This window comes from Lithobates pipiens, unplaced genomic scaffold (assembly GCF_037356315.1).
Source record: "Lithobates pipiens isolate NorthernLeopardFrog02 unplaced genomic scaffold, aLitPip1_a1.2 Scaffold_23, whole genome shotgun sequence".
NCBI classification, from domain to species: Eukaryota; Metazoa; Chordata; class Amphibia; order Anura; family Ranidae; genus Lithobates; species Lithobates pipiens.
The window spans coordinates 43,405,815-43,427,177 of NW_027507785.1; the positions used below are offsets into that span (position 1 = coordinate 43,405,815).

General features: G+C 45.0%; 1 protein-coding gene across 1 annotated transcript in view; it reads right to left on the reverse strand.

The window, feature by feature from the left end:
- Nucleotides 1-644: 644 nt before the first annotated feature.
- Nucleotides 645-21,363, reverse strand: part of KDM5C (lysine demethylase 5C) — a 49,224-nt gene continuing 28,505 nt past the window's right edge. The window contains exons 9-25 of the mRNA XM_077451055.1: nt 20,775-20,933; nt 19,671-19,790; nt 19,166-19,324; nt 18,874-19,055; nt 17,633-17,795; nt 17,401-17,520; nt 15,527-15,903; nt 11,157-11,281; nt 10,894-11,044; nt 10,580-10,676; nt 10,091-10,446; nt 9,865-10,003; nt 9,331-9,510; nt 6,449-6,589; nt 5,849-6,373; nt 974-1,025; nt 645-889 (exon numbers count right to left, since the gene is read on the reverse strand). Of these exons, the coding sequence (XP_077307181.1) occupies nt 660-889; nt 974-1,025; nt 5,849-6,373; nt 6,449-6,589; nt 9,331-9,510; nt 9,865-10,003; nt 10,091-10,446; nt 10,580-10,676; nt 10,894-11,044; nt 11,157-11,281; nt 15,527-15,903; nt 17,401-17,520; nt 17,633-17,795; nt 18,874-19,055; nt 19,166-19,324; nt 19,671-19,790; nt 20,775-20,933 (3,276 nt within the window). The 3' untranslated portion in view covers nt 645-659. The remainder of the gene's footprint in view (nt 890-973; nt 1,026-5,848; nt 6,374-6,448; nt 6,590-9,330; nt 9,511-9,864; nt 10,004-10,090; nt 10,447-10,579; nt 10,677-10,893; nt 11,045-11,156; nt 11,282-15,526; nt 15,904-17,400; nt 17,521-17,632; nt 17,796-18,873; nt 19,056-19,165; nt 19,325-19,670; nt 19,791-20,774; nt 20,934-21,363) is intronic.

A 21,363-nucleotide genomic window follows, 5' to 3' on the forward strand; every position in this document is an offset into this window, starting at 1 on the left:
TGCGTGTCCTAGCTTGCACACACAAGTTTTTCTGTATTCTGAGGCAACGTGTTTAAGGAGAGCCCTGAGGAAGCACATAATGGCAAAACCAGTTAGCCCGTGGCTATAACCACTTAGAGCCAACACATTTTGGGGCTCCCAAATCCCTTTTGATCTGGGCTGGTAGGCTACTGGAAAAGGGCATTTTAAGTAATGAATGTAGGCTACCTGTGCTGCGATTAATCTACGTTACAATAACTGTCCAATACAATCACCACCAGCATGCAAGCCCTGATAAATGCATATTTCTGAGCCCTGAAATGCATTATTTACATCTTCTGACCTCCTGTTGCAAATTTTTACTGAACTTCTGGCACCATTATACACTTTTCAGATGGCTCCAGGGATCTCCTGAAACACCCAAGCCGATAGAAGCCTGCAAAAGTTGTAGTAGAAACCTGTTCTCTCTCGCTTTTGGGTCCAGAACCTTACAATTTATTTATTTTTTTAAGCTTCATTCTTGAAAGTTAAGAGAAATTCTGAAACCCCTAGAACCACGACTTGTGAGGAGTCCACATCCAACATAACCAAAATATACTACGATGACCGGCATCCAGCAGACCATTCGTAGGAGATGCTGGTAACTTTGTATGAAGGTTTAGAAGAAGGATACAGGAACATCACAGGGGGGATTTCTCAGGTCTTACTTCTATAAGAGTCTTTAGTCTCTCCACGCATGTCGTCTGCGACACTTGCAGCAACCTCCAAATACTCAGTTCTTCTTCAAGTGTCACTTCGAGAAGATCCCCTTCCAGCATCAGGTCTTCTAAAAGCGCCCGAGACCCGATGGACATTTCCAGAAGCGGAGTCTTTTCGTTCTGAGGGAGGAGAGCAGCCATGGCATCCAGATCTTCAGTGAGGGGGGGAAGAGAGGACAAGTTAGTTACAAGCAACCAGCACCCGGAGGGCCCAGGAACACAAGAGATTACATTACCTGGCATTGCCATGCCGTTCTCAAAGTGTGCGTCTCCATTCTCGTGGGGTAGCTGCCAAAAAAAACATAAAAAGAATACACAATTATTACATATAACCTCTCACAACAGATGAACGTAAAGCTATTGTGTTTCCTAGGACTGCCGTTTACATGTTGGCACCAAATAACGAATGGTAGTATACCTGTGAAGCTCCAAACTATGTGCCCATGGAAACAGAGTTCTTGACTTGGAACACAACTCTCCCACCCACCCTGCTGTGTAGGGAGATAGATGGGAGGTTGTGGACAGTGGACAGTCCATACCAGCACCCCACATGGCATTTACTGGCCTAGAGCTATCGGGAGACCCTGTATTTACTGCTGCCGTTGCCATTCCAAAAACCAGCAGCACCAGCATCCTCCATCCGTGCCTGGATTTCTAGTGCTGACCACCCCGCCTGCAATCCTTGCACAGCATCCCTCCACACACGCCTGTGTCTAGCTTGTCCCTGAGGGCCACCGTGGCTTCTATACTTGCACAGAATTCCTAAAGACATACCGCGTGAGGCATGCTGAACTCTCGTGGGCTGCAGGTTGGACATCCCTGGTAGAAGGCCAAGGGTGCTTACATTAGGCGGTCCATATAGTGAAGCATATGGATTTGTGTAGCCAGCCTCAGTGGGGGTGCTTAGGAAGATGTGCCAGATAACATCCAAACACCTGCAGGTGTCTCACAGTCTCTGGTGCAGATGGATGTAGAGTCAGCAAGGAAATCCGGCCAGCCAGGTGCTGGGGTTGGTCTGGAGTAGGTCTAATCCCAGAAATTGCTATATATACACGAAATGTATTCCTCTTGGGGACTAGACAAGGGAAAAGACAACGACTTGATGTTTTACTGCGTTGTTCAATGGGTGGTTCTTGGGTGGAGACACTGCTGTATGCAGTTAATTCATTGAATATTAAAAGAAAATACGCTAAGAGGCGCCAAGCAGAGTACAGCTGATCTTTTTTTCATATGAAAGGGACAATCTATGGTAAGGCTGTCCCCTTGGGGGATCCGCATGGACAAGACTGAGACCCATGGCTTTGTCCACTATTGGAACCAGACCCACACTACGAGGCAGAAGACCTTACATCCCCTCAATATGAAGATACAGCAGTACTTAGTGTCCAAACCAGGTGACAACCAGAGAGTGCAAAACAGGGATCTCCAAAACGGGTCCAAAGCTTTATTCAGCAATCACATCATAAACTACAAAAGTAAAGTTTTGGAGCCACGCAGGACCCCTTCATCAGGCAGGTGACCAGGTCCTGCGTGGTTCTGAAACGTTGCTTTTTTGGAATTATGATACTTTATGATGCTGAGCAAACGCTTGGGACCCATTCTGGAGATCCCTGGTGTGCTGGTGACATTTTGCTTAACCAGAATGGAATCCAACAATGTAGAAGGCACCAGCTTGTTCTGGAAATCCAGAACACAGACCAGGGAGAAAATATATAAAATCTCAAAAATAAAGAATTACCCATCCCTTTATATATCTCCCCCATGCAAAAATTAGGGATGCACCGAATGGGTTTTTTGGTGCCAAAACTGATACCGAAAATGAAAAATACACTAGGCCGAAAACCGAAACAGCACCGATACCGAAAATGACTGTTTTTAAAAAATATTTTTATACAGGAGATGGCCAGAGACTGGCGGCATGGCACGGGAGGTGGCCAGAGACTGGCGGCATGGCACGGGAGGTGGCCAGAGACTGGCGGCATGGCACGGGAGGTGGCCAGAGACTGGCGGCATGGCACGGGAGGTGGCCAGAGACTGGCGGCATGGCACGGGAGGTGGCCAGAGAAGGGCGGCATGGCACGGGAGAGGGCCAGAGAAGGGCGGCATGGTACAGGAGAGGGCCAGAGAAGGGCGGCATGGTACAGGAGAGGGCCAGAGAAGGGCGGCATGGTACAGGAGAGGGCCAGAGACCATGGTGGTCAGACACGCCCAAGGGTGTCCGATAACACCTTTCCTACTGGGCGCTCTGGTTCCTGTGCACCCAGTGAAGGGGGGGGTTACACCAACATGCCTCACCACTAGACAGTCAATGGGTAGTGTTCTCCCAACCCATACAGGGGCATTGGAACCCGAAAAAGAACACTCCCCTTGTAAGTCCAGAAGACAGTAGTCTCAAGATCTGGCACATCATGTGACTAAGGATTAGGAAATATAAAAAATAAATAAATAAAAAGAAGGAGCTATGCTCCCCTGCTGACACCTGCTGTGATTGCACACAGTGGGAGTCTGTCAGCATATACCTGCCAGCAATCCATGGCCAGGACCTGCTGATCGGTTGTGTCCAATCACAGCCCAGAGCCCTGTGTTTACAATCAACACAGAGCTCTTTACAGAGGGAACAATCTGTTTCTTAAGAAAAAGATCTTTACTAAAAATCAGCACATAATACACACATTGTTGGGCACACATTTAACCCCTAGATGTGAACCTCCAGCCAGTGTCATTAATACAGTGATGGTACATAGTATTAGCACTGATCACTGCGTTAGTGTCACTGGTGATGTCAGTCACTGATCACCGCCATACTTAGTATTAATCAAAAAAAAAAAAAAAAAAAAAAAAAGAATTCTCTCAGTATATATATATGCCATATAGTTTGTAGACACTACAAACCAATATATGCTTTTTGTGATTTCACCCAAAAAATTTAGCAGAATACATTCCGGGCTAAACTTCAGGAGAAATTAGATTTTTTTTCTTTATTGGATAGGTTTAGTTTGTAGCAAAAAATGAATATGCTTCCCCCCCCCCCCCCTTTCAAAATTTCCGGTCTCTTTTATGTATACATTTTTTTATATTATTATAAAAAAAAAATGATTTAGAGAATATATAGTTAGTGTGTGTGTGTGTGTGTATATATATATATATATATATATATATATACACATACATACATACACACACGAGCAACATTCTGGGAAGACGTCCATAGACGCGCAACAAAAAGGTGATGCAACTGATAACTATGAACCCACCAGCTGGGCTACAGAAACTATTATTGGATAATGAATCCTCTTAATAAAAGTGATTCATTGTCCATTAACCAGGAAGGTGAAAACAGAAAGTAGCGGCACATGCCGGACAGCTCCATTATGTGGAAGGACTTAAAGCGGAGGTCCACCCTAAAATGGACCTTCCGCTCATCGGATTCCTCCCCCCTTCCGGCGCCACAATTGGCACCTTTCAGGGGGGAGGGGGGTGCAGTTACCTGGATAATCCAGGTAACTGTACCCACTTCCGGGCTAGCTCTCTGCGGAAAGGGGCGTACGTTACGCCCCTTTCCGCAAGCGCCCGCCCCCTTCAGCAAGTGCCCCGCTGCCTGCTGGGAAACACACAGCTCCCAGAGGCAGCGGGGACCGTCCTCATTGCGCAGCGCGGCTCGCGCATGCGCAGTAGGGAACCGGGAAATGAAGCCGAAAGGCTCCATTTCCTGATTCCCATACCCAAGATGGCGGCGGCAGGACCCGACAGACGACCTAGCGATCGGCTTCGGGTGCCGACATCGCGGGCGCGCTGGACAGGTAAGTGTCACTATTTTAAAAGCCAGCAGCTGCAGTATTTGTAGCTGCTGGCTTTAAAAAAAAAAAAAAAACGCGGAGTCCCAGTGGACTCCCGCTTTAAGCCCCGTACACACGGTACAGATTGTTGGCCAACCGAGCGTCTGATTTTTTTTTTTTTGTCAAAAGAGCGTGTGCCAGGATCTTGTCTTGCATACTTAAGCCCCATACACACCATTAGATTTTCTGCAGATTTTTGTCTTCAGATTTACCAAAACCATAAATTATGAGGTCAAACCTTAGTGCCCCTGTACACACAATGGGAATGCTCATCAGAAAAAGCTCTGATGGTTTTCCTGTCGGAATGACGCTTAAAAACTGTCTTGCCTACACACGGTCACACCAAAACACCTCAATGTGGTTGAGAGGAAATTAAAAAACTCTGGACAGCCGTACTCCGGAAAGAAAACACCAAAAACGCGATGACGTACAACAGGACTAGAAAAAGGGAAGTTCAATACCCAGCAGCCAATAGCTTCCATCTCGTAGTTGAACCCAAGCATGCGTGAGTTTTTGCGCGTCGGAATTACATACACACGATCGGAATTTCCGATAGCATTTTCTCAATTTTCCCGATGGGAAAAACTTTCTATCAAATTTTTGCTGGCGGGAATTCGCCCAGCTAAATTCCGATGGAGCCTACACACGGTCGCATTTTGCGATGAAAAGCTTGCATCGGTCTTTTGCTGGCTGAGTTTCAATTTGTATGCAATCAGGCAGGCCCTCGCACTACATGGTTTTGGTAAATCTGAAGACGAAAATCTGCACAAAATCTAATAAGCGAGTATGGGGCCCACCAGCACACAATTGTTGTGCAACAAACAAAAACGTAGCGATGCACAAGGAATTTTAGATCTTGAGCGGTGCCCCTTTGGGCCCCTACTGCTAAGTTTGTGTTTGGCGGGCATCGATTCCGAGCACGCGTGTTTGTACTTTCGAACTCTGTGTGACGGATTTGTGTACAGACCATACAAAAATCTGACGTCAAAACGCCGAAAATTTAGTAGCCTGCCATCCAACTTTTGTTGGCTGAAAGTTGGACAATTGTCAGAAGGAGCATACTAATGGTAAGATTTTCAGGACAAGTCTGTCAACAATCGTACCGTGTGTACGAGGCTTATGTGTACCAAAACATGAACAGAAAACTACAAATTATTTGTCACGAAAAAAAAAAAAAAAAAATAAGAAGGGGGGGGGGGTTTCACATATTTCAAGGGGTTCAAGTAGCGCCTCTGCAGTGCCCCCCCCTTTAAATCACAGGCTGCAGTTACTTACAGGCGTCTGCTCATTGCAGGTGGTCTCTCTCAGTGCCTGAGGGTCTTTGTTGTGTTGCAGCTTCTTCCTCTTCTCCACCAAGGTCGCCGCTGCAGCCGATATCTCCGGCGTGGCCAAGACCCTACGCGCCCGGTCCTGCCAGCTCATTGCCCTTTCCGTTAAACACTGCAGCGCCTCCCCCTCTGGCAACCGTACGGGCAGTTTCTGCAGAGCAACCAACAGAGACAGGATGGTCTGCAGCCGGGGGCGGCGCGACCGCACGCAGAGCGGGCACAAGAAGCGGCTGTCCCATTCCCACCAGGCCGGAGTAGGGGAGGAGTGTGTGCTGCGGTGAGAAGAAGTCAGTCTGGGGGTGGGGACGCAAAGCCCATGAAACAAGTCCTGGCAAAGTTCACAGCGGATCATGAGCTCTCCCGGGGGCTCTCCGCACACGCAAACACAACGTCTCTCCATGGAAGAATTCATCGTCCGTAACCTCAGAATGCCGGCTTTCTCCTTCTGTTCACCTTCTTTAAATGCCAGGACCTGAGAGAGAGATGCGATTGGTTAATCACCTGAGCTGAGCGGTCTGATCGTACGCTTGCTCTGTACTGTACTCACTATGCAGCCAGGGTCTCGCAGGTCCTGTGCAGACAGCCCCAGGCTCTCCATGTCTGATCGGTACAGACCCCGCTCCTTCTCCTTCCTCCACTGAGCCCTTTTCGCATTGCTTGAGGAAATATCCGCACTCGGGCACAGCACCTACAAATAAATAATAAAAAAAAATATTTGGACAAAATTGTGTATAAGGAAGCATCTCCTGAAATTCATGTCGTTCCAAAAAATGGGGGTCTTGGTCAGTTTAGCCTTAGGTTAACCACTTGAGTACCAGGCAATTTCCCCCCTTACTGCCCAGGCCAATTTTCTGCGCTGTCTTTTTTTTTTTTTTTTTTATGACAATTGTGCGGTCATGCTACGCTGTACCCAAACAAATTTTATCATTTTGTTCCCACAAATGGAGCCTTTGTGTGGTATTTTTATTTTTAGCGCAACAAATAAAAAAAAAAAAAAAAAAAGTTTGTTTGTTAAATTTTTTTTGTAAATAAGCAAGTTTTCTTCTTCAATGATGGGCACCGATATGGCTGCACCGACGGGCACCGATATGGGTGCACCAACGGGCACCGACGAGGTGTCACCCATGATGCGCAACTGATGACACCGAAAGGTAAAAAAATAAATAAAAAAGTTCTGCCTTTGAGCTCTAATTTCAAAGCCACTGTATCTAATTTTTAGGGACTCATTAATGACAGGAATAGTACCACTGGATTGGTGCAGGGCCAATGTAGTGCCTATATTTAAAAAGGGAACAAAGTCTTTACCAAGTAACTATAGACCCGTTAGTTTAACTTCTATAGTTGGGAAGATACTGGAGGGAATAATAAAAGACCACATAGACGAGTTCTTGCAAGAAAAAAATATTTTAAGCAACAGACAGCATGGATTCATGAAAGACAGAAGTTGTCAGACAAACCCGATTTATTTTTAGGAGGTGGTAAGTAAAACCTTGGACAGAGGGGTGGCGGTGGACGTGATATACTTGGATTTTGCAAAAGCGTTCGATACAGTTCCGCACACACGGCTCATGTGTAAGGTAAAGTCTACGGGTTTGGAAATATCAGTTTGTAAATGGATAGAAAACTGGCTAAAAGACAGAATTCAGAGAGTAGTGGTTAATGATTCTTACTCTGAATGGTCTAAGGTTATCAGTGGTGTACCCCAAGGTTCAGTGCTGGGACCCTTACTTTTTAATATCTTTATAAATGATATTGGGTCTGGGATCAAAAGTAACATTTCCATCTTTGCAGATGACACCAAGCTATGCAGTGGAATAACGTCCTTACAGGATGTCTCCAATTTACAAGCCGACCTCAATGCTCTGTCTAATTGGGCGACTATGTGGCAGATGAGGTTTAATGTTGAGAAATGTAAAGTTATGCACTTGGGAGCTAAGAATATGCATGCATCATACATGCTAGGGGGAGTACAACTGGGGGAATCCATAGTGGAGAAGGATCTGGGGGTTTGGTAGATCATAAGCTCAATAATAGCATGCAATGCCAAGCTATGGTTTCCAAACCGAGCAAAGTCCTTTCCTGTATTAAAGCGGAGGTCCACCCTAAAGTGTACCTTCCGCTCATCGGAACCCTCCCCCCCCCCTCCGGTGCCACAATCGGCACCTTTCAGGGGGGAGGGGGGTGCAGTTACCTGGATAATCCAGGTAACTGCACCCACTTCCGGGACAGCTCTCTGCGGAAAGGGGCGTAACTTACGCCCCTTTCCGCAAGTGCCCCGCTGCCTGCTGGGAAACACACAGCTCCCAGAGGCAGCGGGGAGCGTCCTTATTGCGCAGCGCAATTCGCGCATGCGCAGTAGGGAACCGGGAAATGAAGCCGAAAGGCTCCATTTCCTGATTCCCATACCCAAGATGGCGGCGGCAGGACCAGACAGACGACCTAGCGATGGGCTTCGGGTGCCGACATCGCGGGCGCGCTGGACAGGTAAGTGTCACTATTTTAAAAGTCAGCAGCTGCAGTATTTGTAGCTGCTGGCTTTAAAAAAAAAAAAAAAAAAACGCGGAGTCCCGGAGGACTCCCGCTTTAAGAGAGGTATGGACTCCAGAAAGAGAGAGAGATATCATTTTGCCCCTGTTCAAATCATTACTAAGACCTCATCTGGAATATTCCATTCAGTTTTGGGCACCAGTTCTCAAAAAGGATATCGGGGAACTGGAGAAAGTGCAGAGAAGGGCAACCAAACTGATAAGAGGCATGGAGGAACTCAGCTATGAGGAAAGATTAGAGGAACTGAATTTATTCACTCTTGATAAGAGGAGATTAAGGGGGGGATATGATCAACATGTACAGATATATAAGGGGTCCGTATAGAGAACTTGGTGTCGAGTTATTCACTTTACAGTCCACAAAGAGGACAAGGGGGAACTCTTTACGTCTAGAGGAAAAGAGATTTCATCTCCAAATACGGAAAGGTTTCTTCACAGTAAAAGCTGTGAAAATGACTTCCTGCAGAGGTGGTTATGGCCAGCTCAGTGGATTGCTTTAAGAAGGGCCTGAATTATTTCCTAAGTGTACATAATATAACTGGGTACTAAAATTTATAGGGAAAGTTTATCTGGGGAAAATCCGATTGCCTCTCGGGGGATCAGGAAGGAATTTTTTCCCCTGCTTTAGCAAATTAGATCATGCTCTGCTGGGGTTTTTTGCCTTCCTCTGGATCAACTGTGGGTATAGAATTGGGTATATGGGCTGGTATGATAATCTATATATCGATATATATATATCTATATCTCTCTCTCTCTATATCTATATATATATACACACACACACACACATTTTTTTTTTTTTTGTGATTGAACTGGATGGACTTGGCTTTTTTCAACCTGACTATGTAACTATGTAGAACCACTGCTAGAAAGAATTCCGTACCTCCAATAGGGTGAAGCACGAGTTCTTCTTCAGGAAGGTCTTGGCGGCTTTGTCCCTCCAGGAGTTTGCAGCGGTCACTTGTACCTCTAGCTGATGCAGCTCGTCCATTTTCACAGGCAAGTCCCGACCCACAGCCACCAACCCTTCCAAGTCATCCAGGCATGGGTAATGATCCCCGCTCTAATAAATAAATAAATAAAAAAAGAAGCACACATCCCATACTACACAAAGCCTGTTACAGCAAAGCCTTTTAACACTAGGGGCAGATGCCTCCATTTCTGGATAGCGTAGCCACGTGTCAGCAAAGCTTGGAATTAAAAAGACACTTGAAGCAGCCAACCACAGCTTAAAAATGGAGTGGAGTGCAGCACAAAATCTGATCTCATGCTATGACATGTGGAAAGCGTCCTATGCAAACGTTCTGCCAAAATACAACCCACATACATACATACTACTTTTTATTGGCTTGTGGGCTTTGCTGCTCTCTGTATGGGTCATAGTAATCACTATACTGGTGTGTCTTTCTCTCTTTACCTGTATCTCATCCACATCAGCACTCCAGGCTCTGGCCTTACAAAGGGCTTCTTTCAGGCTCAGGGTATTGGGAAGCTGTACGGGGATGTTCTCCGCTTCTTTAATGATTGCCTCTAGTGTGGCAGGTGAATGCTTTTGCCTGAAAAAAAATAAAAAATGTTATTAGTCAATTCCTTGAAACCTTCGAGGATCACTTGTTTTGCCCCAAGAGCACAAATGTTCTCACCTGGCCTCTAAGCACATTTTCGCCTTCTCTTCCCAGCGTAGAGCGATGGTGATCAGTTCCTGCAGCTCGCTGCAAGCTTTCTCCACCGCAGGGCTCTCAGCCACCTCCACCGCTTCTTGCAGCAGAGAGCGCAATTCCTGAAGAGTGCCTGACCGCCCAGCAACCAGAGCTGCCCGCACCCGTGATAGCCACTCTCCTTGGCGCATGTGCCTCTCTAACTGCTCGGCTTCAGGTGGGAGCACTCCTAGAGAATGGCACCGTTTAACCATGTCCTGCATCTGGGGGGCGCTATCTGGCAGAGACTGCAAACACTTCTTTGCTTCTTCTTGCAAGACTTCTGCCTTCTCCAAAAGGTCCTGATGAGAAAACAATGAGATAGATAGATAGAGAGATATGATATATATATATATATATATATATATCATAACTTTTGCCTTTATGCCAGTATATCGGTCACACATCTGAAATACAATAAATTATAAGCATTACCTCCAGCTTTGGCAGCTGATTCAAGACGCATGGAAGAGCTTGGATACGATGAATAAGCTTATGTAAACTGTCCAGAGTCATGACTGCAGCATTACTCCTACAGCAAACAGCAGAAAAAAAACTGAATTCATAAATTCATTTCCCTCCCAAGGGTCTCTGCATTGGGCTGTGGGGCCTCCCCTCCCAAGGGTCTCTGCATTGGGCTGTGAAGGGTCTCTGCATTGGACTGCGGGGGCCTCCCCCCCCAGGGTCTTTGCATTGGGCTGCGGGGGCCTGCCTCCCCAGGGGTCTCTGCATTGGGCCTGGCCACAAACCTGGCTGGGTGTGGGTCATCCAGCAGTTTCTTGGAGTCACTCATACACGATTCGGCCTCTTGGATGATATTTTTCAGTTCCTGTAACAAGTCGTTCTGTGCAAATTTTTTCTCTGCAGCCTCCACTTCTAAGACCCGCAGATGTTGGAGCTCTTCAGAAGAACATAATTACAAAAACAGATCATTTCCGACCCAAATATAAAAAAAATAAAAAGAGAGGGGGGGGGGGCAGGGATGGGGGGTTGTGGACTAGGAGTCTCTTACCCGTCTTGCCGCCATCTTGGAATTCCAGAGCACGTCGCACTTTGTTTGCCCAGGTGTCATAGGATTCAGCCCGACCTTTTAACTTGTGTAACATGGCTGGAAGCTCGTCCAGGGTGTAACGATACCTGGAATTAGGACAGTGTGACAAAGTAATTTAAATTATGACAATTCAATCCGGACAGAAAAAAAAAAGGGCACAGAAACATTAAAAATCAGAGACTGAGTGGCACAGTGTATAAAAAACAGTTGTGACAATTCCTGCCTCAAAACAGTTTATATGTATGGCAGATAAAGACGACTATAAATAAAAAAAAAAAAACACAATTTAAAAATGAAACAACAAACAAAAACAACAAACTGAAAAATAAAAAAACACAACATGAGACGGGTCTCTTGCTGAAGTTCAGACCAAGCATCAGAATGGGGAAGAAATAGGATTCAAGTGACATTGAAGGTGGCATGGTTGTTGGTGCCAGACGGACTGGTCTGAGTATTTCTGGGATTTTCACACACAACCATCTCTCGGGGTTTACAGAGAATGGTGGGAAAAAGAGAAAATCTCCAGTGAGCGGCAGTTGTGTGGAGGAAAATGCCTTGTTGAGGTCAGAGGAGAATGGGCAGATAGAAAAGGGAACAGTAACTCAAATAACCTCTCATTACACCCAAGGTATGCAGAATACCATCTCTGAACGCACAACACATCCAACCTTGGAGCAGATGGGCTACAGCAGCAGAAGATCACACCGGGTGCCACTCCTGTCAGCTAAGAACAGGAAACTGGGGCTACAATTGGCATAGGATCACCAAAATTAGACAATAGAAGATTGGAAAAAATGTTGCCTGGTCTGATGAGTCTGGATTTCAGCTGCGACATTCAGATGGTGGGGTCAGAATTTGGCACATGGATCCATCCTGCCTTGTACCACCTGTTCAGGCTGGTGGTGGGGATGGGATATTATGGGTTCAGGCTGGTGGTGGGGGTGTAATGGTGTGGGGGCTATTTTCTTGGCACATTTTGGGCCCCTTAGTACCAATTGGGCATGGTTTAATCACCCCAACCTACCCAAGTATTGTTGCTGACGATGTCCATCCCTTTATGACTACAGGGTCCCCATCTTCTAATGGCTCCTTCCAGCAGGATAATGCACCATGTCACAAAGCTCCAATTATCTCCCCACTGGACAATGAGGTCACTGTCCTCCAATGGCCTCCACACTCACCAGATCTTCATCCAATAGAGCACCTTTGGGATGTGGTGGAACGGGGGATTGGCATCATGGATGTGCAGCCGTGAAATCTGCAGCAACTGCTTGAGGTTATGTAGAGATCGACCGATACGGGTTTTTCTCTGGCCGATGCCGATACCGCTATTTAGAAATCGCCACGGCTGATTTATGATGCCGATTTTTTTGGGCCGATATGTTAGGCTGATTATTTAAAATTTTTTCGCCTTCATCTCATAAAATATAACAGACACCTTTCCCACTGGGGCGTTTTTCAGGCGCTTTTGGGCTAAAAATAGCACCTGTAAAGTGCCCGCAAAACGGCTCCCCTGCAGTCTGTGTGGAAGCCCCGAGTGCTTTCAGGCGATGCGCTGGCAGGACGTTAATAAAAAAGTCCTGCAAGCAGCATCTTTGGAGTGGTGTATACCGCTCCTCCACCACTCCTGCCCATTGAAATGAATGGGCACTGCTGCCGAAGCTGGATTATAAGTGCCCCGCTAGTAGCCGAATAGCAACACTAAAACTGGCATCATTTTTACCGTCAACGCCTGCCCGCTCCAGTGTAAAAGCAGCCTTAAGTGATACAGAAAATTTCTTACATTTATTAAACAAAACAAACATCCAATCAGTTCACTTGTATGTATAATTTAGATGTGTGTGTATAATATAAATATACACACACACACACAAACACACACACACACAAAAACAGGTAATCAAAACTTTTGGATGAAAAAAATAAATAAAAATAAAATATATATGGGCCAACTTTACTGTTTTTTTTTTTAAATCAGTGTATTTTTTCCAAAAAAAAAATGCGTTTGAAAGACCGCTGCGCAAATACCGTGTGACATAAATATTGCAACAACCGCTATGTCATTCCCTAGGATCTCTGCTAAAAATATATATATACAAGTTTTGGGGGTTCTAAGTGAATTTCTAGCAGAAAATACAGGATTATTATTTGTAAGCATCAAGTGTCAAAAGATTTAGTCTTTAAATGGTTAAACTGAGAACTTCTACACATGGAGTTGACTTCATTCAGAAGTGTAAACATTGTATATCTTTGATCTTTTCTTGGCAGACTGCCCAGAGAGGAGACAAGTCACTTCACTGCTGTTTTCAGGCAACTTGCATTGACTTCTATTACAGAAGTCATTTGCAAGTGGTGCTGAATATATCATCGGTCTTTTTTAAAGAGGAGGGCCAGCTTAAAAAATGTTTTTTTAAAAGTCAGCAGCTGCAAACACTGTAGCTGCTGACTTTTAATAGGCAGACTTACCCGTCCAAGGCGCCCGCGATGTCGGCCGCCCGAGGCCGACCCATCCCTCAGGTCCCGGCACCACCATTTCAATTAAGGGAAACAGGCAGTGGAGCCTTGTGGCTTCACTGCCCTTTCCTACTGCGCATGCGCGAGTCGCGCAGCGCTTTGTGAATGGGGCACGCTGTGTTCTGGGACACACAGTTCCCAGAACACAGCACGACCCATTACCCAGAAGACGCTGCACGGAGGAGAGAAGACAGAACATCCCCGCGGAGGAGGAAGAGGCAGATTAGGCCGACATGCCTAGCAACAGGCATTTCTGGTAAGTTTAAAAAAAAAAAATTCTAATTTTTTGCACATTTTTAATGTACTTTTGTTTTTCAGGGTGGCCCTCCACTTTAACAGCACAATCGGCCGATGCCGATAAATTAAAAAACGCCAAATATCGGCCGGCATGTCGGTCGACCTCTAATGTTATGTCCCTATGGAGCAAAATCTCTGCAGAACGTTTCCACCAACTTGTTGCCACCAAGAATGAAGGCCAAAGGGGTCCAAACCAATACTAGCAAGGAGGACCTAATAAAGGGGGTCCAACCCAAAACTAGCAAGAAGGACCTAATAAAGGGGGTCCAGCCCACTACTAGCAAGAAGGACCTAATAAGGTGGCCGGTGACTGTCTAAACGCGCATTAGGGACCTTAGGATTGTAAGCTCCTTGAGAGCAGGGACTGATGTGAATGTAAAATATACACTATATTACCAAAAGTATTGAGTTGGCCCACCCTTTGCAGCTATAACAGCTTAAACTCTTCTTGGAAGGCCATCCACAAAGTTTAGGTGTGTCTCTATGGGAATGTTTGACCATTCTTTCAGAACAGCATTTGTGAGGTCAGGCACTGATGTTGGACAAGAAGGCCTGGCTCGCAGTCCTCTGCTCCAATTCATCCCAAAGGTGTTCTATCGGGTTGAGGTCAGGGGTGGAGGAACCTGACTGGCCTGCACAAACTCACTCATCCATGTCTTTATGGACCTTGCTTTGTGCACTGGTCCAAATCAATTGGTGGAGGGGGGATTATGGTGTGTGTGTGTGTGTGGGGGGGGGGCTAGGGTTTGGCCCCTTCGTTCCAGTGAAGGGAACTCTGAAGGCGTCAGCATACCAAGACATTTTGGATAATTTCATGCTCCCAACTTTATGAGAACAGTTTGGGGACAGTTCCTTCCTGTTCCAACATGACTGCTCACCAGTGCACAAAGCAAGGTCCATAAAAGACATGGATGAGCAAGGTTGGGGTGGAGGAACTTGACTGGCCTGCACAGAGCCCTGAACTCAACCCTGATAGAACACCTTTGGTGATGAATTAGAGCGGAGACTGTGAGCCAGGTCTTCTCGTCCAATACCAACCTCTTTGATCATGCCACTGACACTCTTACCCTGGTCAAGTCTACCCAGTAGAACACCCCCATTGTCCCCAAGAACACCATGGATGAGCCCTGACCTGTTGGGAGCATGAAAATGTCCAAAAAGTCTTGGTATGCCGACGCCTTAAGGAGTTCCCTTCACTGGAACTAAGGGGCCAAGGTCAACCCTGGAAAAACATCACCCCCCCCCCCCCCCCCCATCATAAACCCCCCTCCACCAAAATGGTTTGGACCAGTGCACAAAGCAAGGTCCATAACCAGGAGACAAGTATGATGAATGTCCCCCATCAATCATTCAGTGCTGCTGCCACCAAATACATGAATGTGTAGCCTCTGCTACACACACAGCTGTGAAGAAATAAGTGGTGCCCACCAACACCAACCAAAGCATTATAGGGCATTGCTGGGCACACCAGACATAGAGAGGCTTTGAGAAGAAGGCTCTGCACGGCTCACCAGTATTACCTGAGATACTGTCGGGAAGGTGGGCACTGACACAAGTCATCGATGTGGTAGAGACACACCAGGCCCTGAGGGCAGTTGTAACAGGCCAATGCTGACAGGAAGCAGGTGGTCTTGCATTTCTGACACTGCCTTTCGTCATCAGGAAGGAGTTCGAAGGCTTCCCGCTCCGCTTCTGTGATCCCTCGCTCCATCAAGGCCTTCCGCAACCTCCGCTCTTCCTGCACCAACAAGAGCATCTCCTTGTGCACCGCCGCAGCCAAGATGAGGTTCAGTCTTTCAGGGCAGGCGGCCATCTTGCAGATGAGCTCTTCGTGGGAGAAGACGCAGTATCTCCGGAGGCGGCGGTAATGGTCAATACATTTTCTGCCTGCTGTGAGCTGATATAAAAAAAAAAAAAAAAAAAAAAAAAAAACACACAACTTATCAAAATACTATCCACAACAAACTCATAAAAGGAAAGTTTATTTTTAAACCACTTGCCCATCGGGCACTGTCACCCCCTTCCTGCCCAGGGCAACTTTCAGCATTATCGCACTTTGAATGACAATTGAGCGGTCACGCAACACTGTACACATGACGGACATTTTTATCTCTTTTCACACAAATAGAGCTTTCCTTTGATGGATTTTAATCACTGCTGTTTTTGTTTTTTTTTAGCAAAAAATAAGGACTGAAAAACATTGTTTCTGTCGGTAAATTTTGTAAATAAGTAATTTTTCTCCTTCAACGATGTGCGTGGATGAGGCACCACTTCTGATCACCGATTAGGTGGCACTGACACCAATAGGTGGCACTGATAGTCACTGATGAGGCACCACTGATGTTCACCAATAGGTGGCACTGATAATGCCTCATTGATGGTCACAGATAGGTGGCACTGATAATGACACTACTGATGGTCACCGATAGGTGGCACTGATAATGCCTCATTGATGGTCACCAATAGGTGGCACTAAAAGTCACTGATGAGGCAACACTTATGGTTACCAATAGGTGGCACCGATATGCCTTTGATGGTCACCAATAGGGGGCACTGATAATGCCTCACTGATGGCCACCAATAAGGGGCACTGAAAATGCCTCACTGATGGCCACCAATAGGGGGCACTGAAAATGCCTCACTCATGGTCATCAATAGGTGGCACTGATGGTCACCAATAAGTGGCACTGATATGCCTTACTGATGGGGCACCACTGATGGTCGCCAATAGGTGGCACCGATAGTAACTGATGAGTCACCACGGATGGTCACCAATAGGTGGCACTGATAAGCCGCACTGACTGGCATCACTAATGGGCACTGATTGGTGTCACTGATGGGGCTTTACTGTAATCAGGGCACTGATGATCAGTACCCCGATTACCTGTACAGGTCTCCCCTGCGGGGAGAGCCGATCAAAGGCACTTCCTTGTTTACATATGACCGGCTGTGACGTGTCCCAGAAGACTCCAGGGAGGAAGGGTAAGGGGGGAGGGGAACTTCTGCTCCGATCCAAGGCAATTCAAGCGGAAGCAGGTACCCGTAAAAACAAAGTACCTGCTCCTCCCAAAAAACAAAATAATCATAAAAATGACATGCTAAACATGGCAGGGGAGGAGGACTTAAAGCGGAAATTCCCCTTTTGGGTGGAGTTCCGCTTTAAAGTTAGCAACAGATGGGGTGTACACCTGAAGACGCACTTATATTCACAGCCGCAGCAAAAACAACCCCCCCCCCCCCCCCCGCATTGCATATGGCGGACATATCTCTTCCTGAACTTCCTGTCAAATGCTCTGACTGTGGACAGCCACTAGTTTAAATGTAGTCTAAAGGAGTAATCAGAGCGTCACCCCATATAATATGATTTAAATAGACGGGAAAGCCTCCTACTAACCCAGTCAGCTGTGCAGAAGTTGACGGCTTCAGCAAAGTTGTAGCCCTGGTTGAAGCCGCTGTGATAGGCTCTTGGGAATGTGATGACAAACTCCCCGGCACATTGGTTGGTCCGAACCACCTAAAAAAATAAAATATCAATAAATTAAAAAAGATACAAAGCCTGTATGAGACGAATTTGGGTCAGACTACATAAAGGGCGTTTTGATATTTTCAGAGAAAGCAGAACTGACCGGAACACCGTGAGACATGAGTGTGTTGGGGTTCATTAGGGTGACCAACTGATGCAGCAGATCTGGCTGACTTTCGAAGAGCTCTGGGGTGAGTTTTTTCATGACGTCTTCAAGCTGCTCGGCAGAAGAGGATGGCACCCCATACCAGGTCTTGGGTTCTCCCCTGTACAAAAATAGAAGAGTTACCAATATTAGAGAACACTACAGGGGGAAAAAAAATAAAAAAAAAAAAAAAATCCCATTCTGGCTGCATTCTACTTGGCGAATAATCACAATCTTGAATGACTGGCACCCAAATAAATATATATATATATATATATATATATATATATATATATATATCTCTCTCTATCTGATTAACCACATAAGGACTTTTTTGCAGAGAAAAAAAAATGGCGATCATTGCAATTTTTACAGAGGTTTTTCAAATAATTTTTGGGATATAAAATACATAATGAAAAAAATAAATAAAAAAGTAAATATATGTAATATATCTAGAAAAAAAAAAAAAAAATATATATATATATATATATATACATATATACATACACACACACACACACATACATACACACACACACACACAACTATACTAAAATAAATGTAATACACACACACACACACACAATATACATACTGGCAGACAAAATCAGACACTCTTGACACATTACATATATTAAAAACGCCTCAAATCGAATCCCCCATTTTGTAGACGCTATAACTTTTGCGCAAACCAATCAATATACGTTTTTTGTGGGGGGGGTGGGGTTCTTACAAGAAAGATTTAAAAGAATACATACTGCCCTAAACTTAAGAACATTTTAAATTTTAAATTGGGGATATTATAGCAATATTTTTATTTATTTTTTTCAAAATTGTCGCTTTCGTTTATAGCGCAAAAAAATTAAACCACAGAGGTGATCAAATACCACCAAAAGAAAGCTCCATTTATGGGAGAAAAAAAATAAAGGACGTTAATTTTGTTTCGGTACAGCGTCGCCCGACCACGCTATTGTCAGTTAAAGCAACAGTGCCGTACCGCAAAAAAATAAATAAAATGTAAAACATGGCTTGGTCATGAAGAGGGTAAATTCTTCCGGGGCTGAAGTGGTTAATGTTAAGCGCTATAAAAATCAGGTATGGTAAAAGTATAAAAAAAATAAAATAAAAAAAAAACAAAAAAAAAAACAAACACACACACAACAGTCTTTGAACAAATATTCTAAACTCAAAATACTAACCAATGAAGATAGTTGATGGAATAGCTCCAGTGATCTTCGATGTGCCAACAAAAAGCTGAGAACACCATGCCCACATACAGCCAGGGCACCTTCATGCCAGAAATGTCTGCATTGATGTGACACAGCACAGAATGCTCAAGCACGGGCATCACATTCAGGTTCCAGCCACTGGTGGCATATGTCTGAGGAGCAAAAAATAAAATAAAAAAGGCAGGGCAAGTGAGTGGAATGAGCCATATAAAATCCAAAAGGAAAATGTGGAGAGATTTAAGCGTGGGGGTGTATCAGTTACCTTCTCCTCCGGAGTCAGCTCTGTTTTCCCATCCAGCATAGGGAAGCCACTGCCAAACTCCTTGGAGTGAATGTCCGCTCCGTACTGCACTGTAACATCCTCCTCTATACTGTTCACCAGACGCCAAAACTCCTTCTCCACCAGCTCTGTAGGAACCATCTGCAGACCAAAAAAATATTTAAATACATTTAGAAATAAATAAAAAAGGTGGGGGGTAAGCTGTCAAGTAAATGGATATCAAAATATGTCCGGCCTCAAAAAACTGCATGTGACTGAAATGGCAAAAAAAAAAAAAAAAAAAAAAAAAAGAAAAAGAAAGTGAGAGTGACAAAACGATCAATAGCTTTTTTTTTTTTTAATATATATATATATATATATATATAGCTCATCAGTAAATGTTTATTTATATTAACACACACAATATATATATATATATATATATATATGTCAAAGCAAAAAAGGAGCACCTTAAATGGCAGCCAATAACACAAGTACGGACACTCACATGAACTGGCATATTGAAATAATCTGCCTTAAAAGAATCCGCCATCTCGCCAAAACTCTGCAGGGTGTATTCCCGGGTCGCCTGTTCGAACCCAAAGGCTTCAGGAGGACGTTTACATTCCTGCAGGTAATAAAAAAATGCAAACACAGGCAATGAATGATTAGGGAATCTTACAGGGGAATTCCAACTTTAAAATCAGGTGATCAAAAAAAAAAAGTACCAGAATTTCAAAAACGTTCGATTCAAAATATAGCCAAGAAAAAAAAAAAAAAAAAGGGGGAGCATTAAATGTATTACGGACGTCATCCCGCAGCATGACACGTTTTAAAGCTACATAGGTCACCCTCCACAGATCACAGAACCATGGATTGTTTAGCTTGGTAAATAGGGACATTAAAGAGGAAGTAAAGGCAGGGGAAAATAATAAATAAAAAACACACCCTGTAAGGCAAAGGCATAATGAGCTAGTATGCAGAGAATATTAGCTCATTATGAATAACTTACCTGACATGGAAGCCCCGAAGCGACCCTCGTTCTTCTCCTCCATTGCCGCCATCTATCCCAGAGTGAATTGCGGGTATCGCGGCTCCGACGCTGTGACTGGCCAGAGCCGCAATGACGTCACTCCTGCGCATGCGCACGGGAGCCGCCACTAACGGCATGATGCGTGCGTAGACATTGGTGCCAGTCTTTTGCAAATATCTCCTAAACCGTGTAGGTTTGGGAGATTTGTTGCACCTACAGGTAAGCCTTAATCTAGGCTTACCTGTAGGTAAAAGTGGTCCCAGAGGGTTTACAACCACTTTAAAGGCTGATATATATTGTAGTCATTTATACAGCTAGGAAGGTGACCTTTAGGCTACGTCTCATGTTTTCCTGGGGCACTCCAGCTGTTGTGGAACTACATTTCCCATGAGGCACTGCAAGGCTGGCAGTTACAATGACTCCCAGAGACATGATGGGACTTGTAGTTCCGCAACTGCTGGAGGGCCGCCAGGTTGCCTCCCCTGCGCATAGACCAAAAGCCAAAACTGCTGCCTGCACACCAACAACTGCTCCAAAACCAGTGTGAACTGCCCCGCCCACACAAAAAATGTTACTTACTGCCATAACACATTTGGGACAATGCCAAAGGCCTTTTGGGGGTTCAGGAAGTGGGGGTAGCAAGCAGAACGTGTGGTAGTTGTCATCACAGCCATCGCACAGTAATAACTTCTCATCGTCATCCCCGCGGGCACAGATGCGGCAGACGTAGGAATCCACCTAAAACCGGCAAAAAGAGAAAAAAAAAAAATAATAAATCTTAAAGATTCTAATGTCACATTTCAGCAATCACCAAGAAAAGCCTGGTACTACTAGTGATAATAGGACATTTAGTGGTCGAGTTACTAAAAGCAGGAGAGAAAGTGCAAAATCTGGTGCAGCTCTGCATAGAAATCAGCTTCTAGTTTATTTTTTTTTTGCCAAAGCTTAATTGAACAAACAGTGTTCATTTCGTCTACTAAATTATGACTAATCAATTCACATGACTAAAATACAACAAACTAAAATGGCATTTTAATCAATAAACTGAGGAACTAAACAGAAATCTGGGACAAAAAAAAAAAAAAAAAAAAACGAACACCGTTAAACAAGCTGAAGTTAGAAGCTGATTGGCTACCATGAACAGCCGCACCAGATTTTGAACTCTCCG